Source organism: Mizuhopecten yessoensis, unplaced genomic scaffold (genome assembly GCF_002113885.1).
Source record: "Mizuhopecten yessoensis strain PY_sf001 unplaced genomic scaffold, ASM211388v2 scaffold10963, whole genome shotgun sequence".
NCBI classification, from domain to species: Eukaryota; Metazoa; Mollusca; class Bivalvia; order Pectinida; family Pectinidae; genus Mizuhopecten; species Mizuhopecten yessoensis.
In genome coordinates, this window is record NW_018408809.1 from 186,622 (window position 1) to 199,957 (window position 13,336).

The following is a 13,336-nucleotide window of genomic DNA, read 5'->3' on the forward strand; positions in this document are numbered from 1 at the left end:
TCCTGAGGATTCGGGTTGTCTATGAGAGTCTTCTTCGCCTTGTTTAATTACGTGACAATAGACACCTGTGAGTGGACAAAGATGGCGGCTACTTTGAAGTTGTTACAGGTAACCGTTCCCAGGGGATAGGAGGTGACCATGACCTCTGACCTCGGGGGTATAACGGCTCTTCCTGTTGACTTTTACACCTGAAGCTTTTAGAGGCAAATTTCCTTCGAGTTAGTTCGACAATGTCACTTTCACGGACCCATTATAGGTATAATTTAACAAGTCTTCACGTTAGCACCTACGTTACTGAAGAGTCGATAACTTGATTCTGTGCTACTGCTTATGTTTGCGATGTGACATAACCACTGTTGTTCGAAGATGTATTTATGAGAAAAAAGGAAATGATTTTTTCGAAGTTGCCTACTGCACATGTCTTTGTACATATATAAAAATACCGTACTAATGTGACCTCAAACTTGAATTCCTTATAGCTAGGAATTGTTCCGAAGAAGTAAATAAAAAGGATGTCAGCGACATCTGGCGGTAATGGTATTGAAAGAAGCACTAACTGCGCGTGGGTTGTAACACGCTACGGCGTTCATGTTATAATGAACTAATGGAGTTGATTGGAAAAACGTTATTCCGGAAATAATTTGGAATGAAAAACAATGGTCTGACCTTCATACATATAAAAGGAATGGTCTGGCCTTCATACATATAAAAGGAATGGTCTGGCCTTCATACGTATAAAAGGAATGATCTGGCCTCCATACATATAAAAAGAAATATTCTGTTACATTGATCACACCTGCATAACATTTGTTACTCGAAATATTCTATCTCCTGAGATAGAAATTATCAGAAAAGGGGTTTCCATTTTGAAATAAGATATGAATGTTTGTCTTCTTCGGGGTGAAAAAAAACCCCTAGCGTTTACCACCATCTTACACTTTATTATGAGAGAATACACCTGTTTACCAAACAATAAATAAACATAATTCTTGCCTGCGTATTCAAAATTAATATTATGGTCTCAAATTTGTCAGCCACCCCCCCCAACAAATACAAATTGTCTGCATCTGTTACAGCTAGTTTTTTGTTATTCCTTAATGCGTTAATAAATTCTCAATGTGAAAGAATGCAAATCCTTTTATATATATAAGGCCGTATACGTCCCTGTCTCCCATATCTTACATACACATACTTACACCTGATAAAGTATCAATCATTGTCAAAACAGCCGTTTTGTTGAAGTTGTTTGTAATTTAATTCTTATTTGGTTTCATAAATAGTAAATTCAAACTGACTGTAACAAAGTTGCAAGAGAACATTTTAAATGTTAAAAAATAGTCACATCATAATTTACAAATTCTTACATAATTATATGCGTGAGAGGATTTACAGAATGAAAATCAAACGATCAATTATATTATGAATTATTTTAACCATGATCATATACTGATGAAAATTTAGAGTATTCTTATTTGAGATGAGTTCACTATTATTTCTGAAAATGTACTTTATTTTCGTTTGTTTCTTAGGAGTCGGGTAGTGGCTCAAATACTTGGCAAGTCAAGACGAGTTATCTCCCCTATGTATATTAATTATGTCACAATAAGTTATCTTTATTATTCTTAATCTGATATGCAAATACTGTTGATTCGGAGGCCTGATTATCTGGTATGTCTGGCTTAATTTTTGATTTCAAAAAAATAATAAAAGCTTTACTTTAATTCGTTTCGAATATTTCTCTTAAATTGACATTCTAGGAAAATTGCTAATTTCCGTTTCCGGTCTTGAAAGAAAATGGAGGACAGAATCGCACAAGAGTTGGAACAAGTCACACAAATTGTGTTGGTGGGTATCACTGCTTTTTATATAACATCAAAAATCGACTTTTACATGTGTGTTTGTTGTCTGTTACTTTCTTCCTCTCGTGGTTTTAGTTAAGCCGTTTCTGACAATCAAAATATAACACTGTCAACAGTCGGAGTCTCCCGTCTCCACGCTTGTATGCAATTCTGTGTTGTGATCTTAAATGATACATTTTCTGTGTTTTTTCTACCGTCGATACGATATTATTTCATTGAACCAAGCAAATAATACATCAAACAACAATGATATAAGATAGTTAGCATTTTCTTTTAGTTGGAAATAATGTTTAAATTCAAAAATATATAAATATTGTTTATAATTTTACATTAATATGTTTTATAATGTAATCAGCTATATAAATTATTAGTGCCAAAACATGTATTGGATACTATATGAAATTGCTATGTTGTTGTACCTTTTACCCAATTAAAAACTTGAATTGAAGGCAAAGGAAAAATAATACAGTCTGTACCCGTCTTTACCAGCTAGCTTATTATCTGATGAAAACACTTTGCTGAAACCATACATATGATTATGGTACAGTACTACGTTTAAATGAATACTTTTGGCTTTACATAACAGAACGTCTTAATGTTTGTAATTATAATAGTAAATAGAGTAAGTTTACTGTTTTATATATTGCTTGCTTTAAGGCTCCCCCAAACATTGTGACGCCAGAAGAACGCCATGCAGCAGAAAATGTTATTCTGGACTTTAGGAAGACAAAGATGCCGTACAAACTATGCAGACACATTCTTGGTAGGTAATTTTGTGTACAATGTACACATGTATATTGTGCACTTTTTTGTCTAAGTTGTCTACACAGTTTTCCCTTCCAATACTTCAGTATGATTTTATTTATATGGAAAGGTAATATAATGCATCAGGGATCTCCCCAGGCCCTGAAAGGAGCCAAATCAGCATCAGTTGGAAATTCTCCCAACCGCATCAGCTTAACTGGCTGTATCACCTTAGACTATAAACCGCATCATCTTGTTATTTGTACTGAGGGGCACTTTCACAGAAGTTTTTAAGTTAACAAAACTATTGTGTACTAATAATGTAACAGAATTATGTAATCTAGGATTTATATCATGCTTGGAGAAACCGTAGAGAATTCAATGTCTGATATGGAAAACTACTTGTGTAGTTTGTAAGCTTACTCTCCACTTAATCAATTTTGTATACTAATCTCTTGTACATGTATCACATGATGTAATTGTTTGACATTTAACTTATGAACCGGATGGCTCCGGGAAATAAAAAAAATGAAACTGAAGCACAAGAATTTGACACTGATTAAATAACAAGGCTGTCCCAAGTCCAGTAATGACCCCACTTCCAGTTGCACAGTGGTGTATGGCAAGCATACTCACTTAAGTCTAAATCCAAATACCACCGGGTCCTCTTAGCATGATCAATACGTGATTAATTTTAGGAAACAACTGTAAGAGACTTGAAAAACAAACCCTTGATACGCCTTTTGTGTATTAATTAACTCACATGATTGCATCAACAACTTTTAGATATTTCTTCTTTGAATTCTAAATGAGGATAAACTGAAGGATACAAATGTAAAGAAAAAATATGTCAAACCCATACACCTTTCTATATATATATATATATAAAAAACATGTAATATCTAAACAATTGTATTTCTGAAAATCTATACATAAGGAACATATTTTTCTTGTTTTCTTTTGTTTTCAAATTCACCAAAAGTTTGGTAGATAAAAGTACTTATTAAAAGAGATAGAGACTAAGGGCCACATCTATATGATGACTCCCTCATATTTAATATGGTATTTTTAAGCATGCTACAGACTGCTGTGTCAGTCTTGAACGTCTGTTGAAATTAAAACATAGCTTAAAAAAATTCTGGGGAGAACCCTGCGCATATAAATTATAAGTACAACATATAAAAGAGATAATATCACAATTTTATCACATAAAAGTTTAAAATTAGATTGTAAAACAGGATAGTTAAAACATTAAAACTTAGCATATATATACCTTGATAAACCATTAAGCCTCCATAGACTTATATCCAACAGGGTCCATATATACTTACATTAAGAGTAAGACATCACAGTAAATGAAATATGAACAAAATATTCATATTTTCTTTTTTGTATAGCTAAATTGAAAATATTTATTGAAACATTGATAATGTCTAACTTTTTAATTGTTTACTGGTACATAATTTGTATCGATTTGATAAAATACCTTCTAATATAAATATGATGTACTGGATTAGTTTTATTAAGCATAAGGTCTCCAATTTTCAACACTTCCTTAATTTAATGTTGATTTTTCTTTTTGTAATTTCAAACAGAAAACAGCAAGTGTGACTATGTGCTGTTCCAAGCAGCTACTACCATTAAGGAGGCTGTCATTAGAGAATGGTCCATTCTCAGCTCAGAAGATGTCGAGTCCTTACGCTCATTCTTATTGAGGTTCATCACTCAAAATATAACGTAAGTACAAGTAAATCATTTAAGTTCTTATGTCATTTAGATAGAGCTGTGTCAATACATTTAATGTTATTTAAAAATAACCCTGTTTTCTCATTTTCCTATGTTTATTGAGAGAATTGTTTGTGTGGATGTATTTAAGGCCATTTTGAACCAATTGATTTTCAGATAATTTCTTTCTTAATTTGTTCAACAAGCTAGATCTTCTTGTATTATCCAGAGAATATTTGGTGTAAAGGTTTTTGTAACATTGGTTCTGACAGGATCCAGAGCTACGTCAGGGAGCAGATCCTGCAGACTGTGGCTGTGATACTCAAGCGAGGAACTCTTGAAGACTTAAAGGGTGCCAGCAGGAACAGTCTCTTCCAGGATGTCACTCAGCTTGTCAGTAGTGGCAACGTCACCATGGTAATTAGACAACAAATATTGACAAATTTGTTCCCTGCTTATCATCTTCCGTTTTGATTTAATATTGTCAGTAATTACAGAAAGCAGATTTTTCTATATCATTCCATGTAAACCGAACATTCAATTTTCATTTTCAAAACATTCAGTTGATTGTAATGCTGTTTGTATTTCTTCCTGAATTCATTTTGTGATTTGGTGTTGGAGAGAAATAATTTGATCTGATGTCAACTGGAGCATGTGTATGTAGTATTGATTTACACAATGACAAGTCAGTTATCAGTGTAACTCTAACATACTTTAATTAATTTACCTACAAGGTATTTTTTTTATCAAAGTTAAGTTAAGTGAGTTTACATCCATAGACATTTTGTTACCTTACTTCTGGAAGATTTTGTTTCACAACATACCAGAATAATGTACATTTAACTATAATCTACACTGTATATACTACATTTTTATTAAATTGTTACCCCCACAGAAATTTCTTTGAAAATTAACCTAGATTTTTGGTGGGTGTATTATCCACATGTTGCCAGTTTAAGACATGTGCTCACGCTGTAATAATAAATTTATAAAGAACTTTTACCGTACTTACCTTGAAAATGTACATGTATCAGATTTTAACTTGTCAACTGTTTCCTTACTTATACAACAGCAACTGGTAGCTTGCTCCATGCTGACAGCCTTGCTGAATGAGTACTCCAGCTCCAGCAGAACTAGCAGCGTGGGATTTACCTGGGAGTTTCACACTCGTTGCAAGCGGGCATTTGAGGTAATGAACTACACGTAAGGTAGTGAATACACTTGAGTTACTAAACTCCAGTTGAGAGCTGTATTCGGTGGAAGAAACACTTGAGATAATGACTGACATTTCAGGTAATGTAATACACTTGATCTTGGGCATGAATATATATATATAGGTATCAGAAAACTATCTTGAGATTATTCAAATGTATTTGAAACAAATATATAGCTTCATCTTTTGGTATTCAACTATTCAGTTTATAATTTTTTGTTAGTTTTCGTCCTTATTTAAAACCTGATCACTTAAGAACAACCTGAGCGTCAACATTTTAAATGTGTTATTTAATGACTTACAGTCGATTTCTTTAGGGAAGTCTCTTGTGAAGTCATGAACTTGTATAAAAAGTCTGAAAACTCAAAACAATCCCGCTACTGTTACAGGAGTCAGATCTAAAGAGGGTACTGCTCTTTGCACTACAAGTACTGAATGAGTTAGAAAAACAGGCAAGTCCTCTCCCTCGAGAGGCCATGGCTGTCCTCAACCGAATGTTATCCATCTCGGAGCAAGTTCTCTGCTGGGAGTTTGTACCCAAAGGTCAGTCATACATAATATACCAGGTATACCTTACCATTTGTATTATTTAGGGTGGTCTTTTGAGATTATCACTTGTCAGTTATCAGAAACATGATTATAAAATATCTTTAAAGACATTTAAAACTATATCTAGACCATTTATTTTTAAATGACTTGAGTTTCTAGGTGTATTGATATAAATTTATTATTCATATAAGATAAATATTAAATATCATTCATGTGAAAGCTTTTTAAAATTATCATTGTGAAACAGGGGAACACTGTTAAGAAATTAAAATCAGATGTTTGTATACATATTTCACACATAGTTGACAGTCCTCATACAAGTGGGTGTAATATTCCACATCGTTTCTTTCAGCTGCCAGAAGACATGTTGGATCTTTTGAGATGAATCAGAACATTCCATTAAAGCCTAATGAAAAGTGGCGAGATACATTAATGGACAAGACAGTATTAATTCTGTTCTTTAAGGTAAGTACAAACTATCAGTACACTTTCAGTACTTATATCCATGTTGTAAGTATGTATATAGAAACACTTCTTTCCATATTTTTTATTTGGTTTAAACAGAAATCCCTATAGATAGGAAAAATGTGCTGAAAAAATGTGCTGAATAATTTTTCTAACCTTAACATTCTGCTATTTTTGTGCTAGGCAGCATATCATATACTTATTATAAACTTAATATATCATGTTCTGTTTAATTTAAAAAAATAAGCAGAGAAGAGGAGAATCAATATCCACAGCATTATATTTCTTTTTGGCAGATTGTCGTGGTCTTCTTAGAAGTGGCAAATTAAGAACATTTTCTGGATCTCTTAGACATATTTATTGCTGTTTACATGTCCAGTTCTTTAGAAAAAAGCTATAGCAAAAAAATTATAACGAGAAATCTATTAATTGTTTGTACTACTCTCTGTGGAAAGAAACATTGATGTTATTGTGATATATAATATTCAGTCGATAAAGAAATACTTTTAGTCAATCAATACCTTGTCCCCACACAGATCCACAGGAAAGTGAGACACAATTCAGAGATGGCCCACCACTCAACGCAGTGTCTGACACAGCTTGCCTCACTCAACGGGTATATCTTTGTTGATGATAAAGCACGATGTGAATACCTAGCTACTTTTATAGATGGATTTTTACAACTAATCACAAGGTATGTATCGTCTGGAAGTTGTAATAAGGTTGCCGTCTTGGAGTTGTAGTCTATTGTAATGTATTGTCTAAGAGTTGTAACGAGGAATGTATTGTCTAAGAGGAATGTATTGTCTAAGAGTTGTAATGAGGAAAGTATTGTCTAAGAGTTGTAACGAGGAATGAATTGATATCCATGCTTGCTGAGTCTATCTTAATTTGGAAAACACTGATGCCGCAATGCGGAAAAGGCAACATGAAATTAAAACCTTTTGTGATATATTTACCATACACGTAAGAAAGATGAGATCATTTTTTCTGCGTAAACTATTTTTGAAAATATGGGGTATGCTAAATCTCGCTGACAAATTTATTTTCTTCAAAAAAGCTTCGGGGGGGGGGATTGATATTTTCAAAATGGTAGCCAGTCCAGACACATTTGCATGGTTTCTGAACTTATTCTGGTAGTTGGAATGAGAGAAAAATACTCTTTTATGTCCAAGGGGTGTAGGAAAGGGAAATTCCACTTCAGGATTTTCAAATTTGGCAAAACCCTAGGCAAAGTCTCAGGTTTTACCAAATTTGAAATCCCCTCTGTGGAATTTCCTTATCCTACACCCCTTGACATGAAAGAGTCTTATAATATCATCCGCTCTGTCTGGTACCTTTACATGACACTTCACGGAAATTTTACACTGCAATATATATTCATCCGCACGTTAATTGGTTGAAATTATCAATCTGCATTAAAAACATTCTGGTAAGTCATTATATGTATTGTTTTGATGTTGTTAGATATCTGATGTTGTAGATAAAATATAATCTGCACTGTGAAATGTGTTGTCTTCTTTGTAAAAACGGACTACATTTTACACGGAAGCATTCACCTGTATCTTCAGCTGTGTAGAGGCCATTTTTAGGTCACCTGAGCTTTGCTCAAGTGACCTATTCTAATCGCTTTTCGTCCGTCGTCGTCCGTCGTGCGTAAACTTTTACATTTTCANAAAAATAATTTTACTATCTTAAGTCTGGATGGCCTCACTAAGAAAAATAACAAAATGAAAACATTTGCTGATACACATCAGATTAATTTTGGAAGAATGTTTGTCATATTTTATAAAATTAAGAAACTGTATCAAACAATCTGTCTAATTGTGTTTTTTTAATCAATACTCCTTATTTAGTGTTTTGTTTAAGTGTCAGGGTAGCCATCTTGTTTTTTGTTATAGATTCTGTAATATCCCAACCGAGACATAATACAAAATATTAGGCCTCGACTGAGATAACCCGATCTCGCTCAGCTACCTGTTACTGAGCGAGATCGGATTATCTCAGTCGAGGGGTAAGATTCTGTAACCTCCCAACCGAGACATAATACAAAATCTTAGGCCTTGACCGAGATAACCAGATCTCGCTCAGTTACAGGTAGTAGATTTTATTAAACTGAATATTTTTGGAAACTTTGATGTGTGAAAAATAATTTTACTATCTTAAGTCTGGATGGCCTCACTAAGAAAAATAACAAAATGAAAACATTTGCTGATACACATCAGATTAATTTTGGAAGAATGTTTGTCATATTTTATAAAATTAAGAAACTGTATCAAACAATCTGTCTAATTGTGTTTTTTTAATCAATACTCCTTATTTAGTGTTTTGTTTAAGTGTCAGGGTAGCCATCTTGTTTTTTGTTATAGATTCTGTAATATCCCAACCGAGACATAATACAAAATATTAGGCCTCGACTGAGATAACCCGATCTCGCTCAGCTACCTGTTACTGAGCGAGATCGGATTATCTCAGTCGAGGGGTAAGATTCTGTAACCTCCCAACCGAGACATAATACAAAATCTTAGGCCTTGACCGAGATAACCAGATCTCGCTCAGTTACAGGTAGTAGATTTTATTAAACTGAATATTTTTGGAAACTTTGATGTGTGAAAAATAATTTTACTATCTTAAGTCTGGATGGCCTCACTAAGAAAAATAACAAAATGAAAACATTTGCTGATACACATCAGATTAATTTTGGAAGAATGTTTGTCATATTTTATAAAATTAAGAAACTGTATCAAACAATCTGTCTAATTGTGTTTTTTTAATCAATACTCCTTATTTAGTGTTTTGTTTAAGTGTCAGGGTAGCCATCTTGTTTTTTGTTCATCAGCATTGACCTCCAGGACTATGAAAACCTCGGTGTAGCCACAATCTACAAAAACCTGGTGATGCAGTTCCCAATGGCCTCTATGTTGGCTTTGCCACAGGAAATGTTTGACCAGTTTTTGGAGCAGCTGACTAGACTAACCTGCACTATGGGTCAAGGGGCAGCTCTAGAGGAGGCAGTATGTAGTATTCTTCCCTCTCAGTATAGCTCGACTCTCCAGAGTATAATATTGGGGTGTAAACATTGTCTTCAAAATATTTGAGAAATATGATCACAGATGTCTGTTTGAGAAATGTGATCACAAATGTTGGTTTTAGAAATATGACCAGAAATGTTGGTTTTAGAAATATGACCACAAGTGTTGGTTTTAGAAATATGACCGCAAATGTTGGTTAGAGAAATGTGTACACAAATGTTTGTTTGAGAAATGAGAACACAAATGTTAGTTTGAAAATTGTGAACACAAATGTTGATTTGAGAAATGTGAATAGAACTGTTTATTGGAGAAATTTGAATACAGATCTTTGTTTGAGAAATGTATGATCACTTATTCCTTTTGAGGTCTAATTTTAAAATATGAAAGAACTAAACATGGAGATTTATGTTTAATTCCTTTGGTATCTGTGATGTACAAGACTAAGATGAATTTCTCCTGTCCTGTAGTACCACAAAGATGACACTATCCACATGGAGGCTTATGAGAAGATGCTGGAGACCTGGATGGAGCTTATCTCCAAAATGAAGGATGTTTCCCTGGACAAATTAAAACCACAGACACAACAAGTGTTCAACTCCTATATACAGTGTCACATTAGTGCCCCTGACGGTACCAGGACACAGGTAACATTGGCTGTTTCTTTACACTAAAGTCGAAAGGTTACAGGTAACATTGGCTGTATCTGTACTCTAACGTCTAAAGGTTACAGGTATCATTTGCTGTATCTGTAGTCTATAGTCTAAAGGTTACCGATATCATTGGCTGTATCTGTACTCTATAGTCTAAAGGTTACAGGTAACATTGGCTGTATCTGTACTCTATAGTCTAAAGGTTACAGGTAACATTGGCTGTATCTGTAGTCTATAGTCTAAAGGTTACAGGGGCTGTATCTGTACTCTATAGACTAAAAGTTACAGGTAACATTGATCACTTCTGTACTTGTAATTCAGGAGATCTAATGTATCATTGCTGGTAGCTGTTTTCTAAACAAAGACCATAGGCCTTTTGTAGAAACTTAATATCAGTACATTTGAGAAAATATAAAAAAGATATATATGTAAACATTGTATCTTATTTATTTAGGTTAATGCAGTTGAATACCTAGACCTCAGTTCTTTTCCAGGACAGGACCTTTTTTGACATTACACACCATAACAATTGGTGATATTTCTCTAATGGGTTTGCAGTACTTAAATTAGAATAAAGTTAATAGGGTGTTATTTGAACTATTTTGGTTTNTGCCTGCAACCTCTTTTAATATCGAAAAAAGATGATAAATTTCCCCTCTTAATTTGGTTTAAGATTTTGTAATGATGACATTGTGTGATGAATTACAGGAAGGAAGGGATTCTGTGTCAGAAGAAGATGAGATTGACAGTGTAGAAGAAGATGATCGTGAAAGGTTCTCGGACCAGCTCTGTAGTATTGGTGTATTTGGGCGGATGGTAGCAGGACACAGCATCCCCAGTCTCTGTCGGTAGGAGCTTTAGTCCCATATGTAACAACCTGTTGGTTTGTGGTGTTTCCATTCACTTGACAATCGAAATAGACAGCTACCATCTACACTCTATCTGATTTATCTTTTATTAAGAATATTAGATGAGGTAATATCTTACTACAAAACAATGATGCTCATTTATAAAATCTGACTCCACGAGCCTTTGTGCCCTTTATCGTCACAACAATTGTACCAATTAATCCTTTTAGCATCTCAAATGGAAATGACTTAGTGCAAGGAGATCAGCTGAAGAAGATAACTGCAGGTCTGAAATAATAATCAGTTTTGAAGATATCTTGATTAAATATATGACATATTTTGATGTTATTGTGTCACAGGTTGCTGGAGGATCGAGTTGCTAGGCTACATGGTCAACTACAGAGACTACAGCATCAGCAGCATTCAATGTCACATACACAACCCCCTCCTATGGACCCTCACCTCACCATGTTGTATGAGGATATACACTGGATCCTCTTAGTCACCAGTAAGTCTCTCTCCCACTCCCCCTCACATAGCCTTACCAACACTTACATAGTCCCACCCTGACACACACAACCCCCTCCTATAGACCCTCACCTCACCATGTTGTATGAGATTATACATTGGATCCTCTTAGTCACCAGTAAGTCTCTCCCCGCTCACTCTCACATAGCCCTTACCCTACCTTACACACACAACCCTTTCCTATGGACCCTCCCCTCACCATGCTGTATGAGATTATAAACTGGATCCTCTTAGTTACCAGGAATTCTCTCTCCCACTCACCCTCACATAGTCCTTACTCACTCTTTCATAGTCCAACCCTGACACACACAACCCCCTCCTATGGACCCTCACCTCACCATGTTGTGTGAGATTATAAACTGGCTCCTCTTAGTTACCAGGAAGTCTCTCTCCCAACTCACCCTCACATAGTCCTTACTCACCCTTTCATAGTCTAACCCTGACACACACAACCCCCTCCTATGGACCCTCGCCTCACCATGTTGTATGAGATTATACATTGGATCCTCTTAGTCACCAGTAAGTCTATCCCCGCTCACTCTCACATAGCCCTTACCCTACCTTACACACACAACCCTTTCCTATGGACCCTCACCTCACCATGCTGTATGAGATTATAAACTGGATCCTCTTAGTTACCAGGAATTCTCTCTCCCACTCACCCTCACATAGTCCTTACTCACTCTTTCATAGTCCAACCCTGACACACACAACCCCCTCCTATGGACCCTCACCTCACCATGTTGTGTGAGATTATAAACTGGCTCCTCTTAGTTACCAGGAAGTCTCTCTCCCAACTCACCCTCACATAGTCCTTACTCACCCTTTCATAGTCTAACCCTGACACACACAACCCCCTCCTATGGACCCTCGCCTCACCATGTTGTATGAGATTATACATTGGATCCTCTTAGTCACCAGTAAGTCTATCCCCACTCACTCTCACATAGCCCTTACCCTACCTTACACACACAACCCTTTCCTATGGACCCTCACCTCATCATGCTGTACAAGGATATACACTGAATCCTATTGGTCAACATTAAATCTAGCCACCTTGAATCAAACACTATTCCTGAGACATATTCTTCCTTCCTCTTTTTATCAATCCAAACACATCTTGTCTAGAAAGCTTGCTGCACACACAATCAGTCCTCTCCTTTGCGCTTTCACACACACTCAGTCCCCTCCTTTGAGCTTTCACACACAATCAGTCCTCTCCTTTGAGCTTTCACACACACTCAATACCCTCCTTTCAGCTTTCACACACACTCAGCTAGTACCATCCTTTCAGCTTTAACACACACTCATCACCCTCCTTTGAGTTTTCACACACACACTCAGTCCCCTCCTTTGAGTTTTCACACACACACTCAGTCCCCTCCTTTGAGTTGTCACACACACACTCAGTACCCTCCTTTGAGTTTTCACACACACACTCAGTCCCCTCCTTTGAGTTGTCACATACACACTCAGTACCCTCCTTTGAGCATCACACACATTCAGTCCTCTCCTTTGAGCATCACACACATTCAGTCCCCTCCTTTGAGCATTCACACACACTCAATACCCTCCTTTGAGCATTCACACACACTCAGTACCCTCCTTTGAGCTTTCACTCATACTCAGTACCCTCCTTTGAGCTTTCACACACACAACCACCTTAAGACATCACAATCACAGAGCACTTCTGTGAACTTTAATTCACTATATTTTACAATGA

At 35.6% G+C, this 13,336-nt stretch overlaps 1 protein-coding gene across 1 annotated transcript in view; it reads left to right on the forward strand.

The window, feature by feature from the left end:
- The first annotated feature begins 1,780 nt into the window (after positions 1-1,780).
- The window catches only part of LOC110464128 (exportin-4-like), a 36,590-nt gene continuing 25,034 nt past the window's right edge, over positions 1,781-13,336 (forward strand). Inside the window, exons 1-12 of the mRNA XM_021519192.1 lie at positions 1,781-1,845; positions 2,517-2,622; positions 4,199-4,340; positions 4,601-4,745; positions 5,401-5,517; positions 5,931-6,084; positions 6,443-6,555; positions 7,092-7,249; positions 9,395-9,569; positions 10,055-10,231; positions 10,946-11,085; positions 11,445-11,593. Of these exons, the coding sequence (XP_021374867.1) occupies positions 1,795-1,845; positions 2,517-2,622; positions 4,199-4,340; positions 4,601-4,745; positions 5,401-5,517; positions 5,931-6,084; positions 6,443-6,555; positions 7,092-7,249; positions 9,395-9,569; positions 10,055-10,231; positions 10,946-11,085; positions 11,445-11,593 (1,627 nt within the window). The 5' untranslated portion in view covers positions 1,781-1,794. The remainder of the gene's footprint in view (positions 1,846-2,516; positions 2,623-4,198; positions 4,341-4,600; positions 4,746-5,400; positions 5,518-5,930; positions 6,085-6,442; positions 6,556-7,091; positions 7,250-9,394; positions 9,570-10,054; positions 10,232-10,945; positions 11,086-11,444; positions 11,594-13,336) is intronic.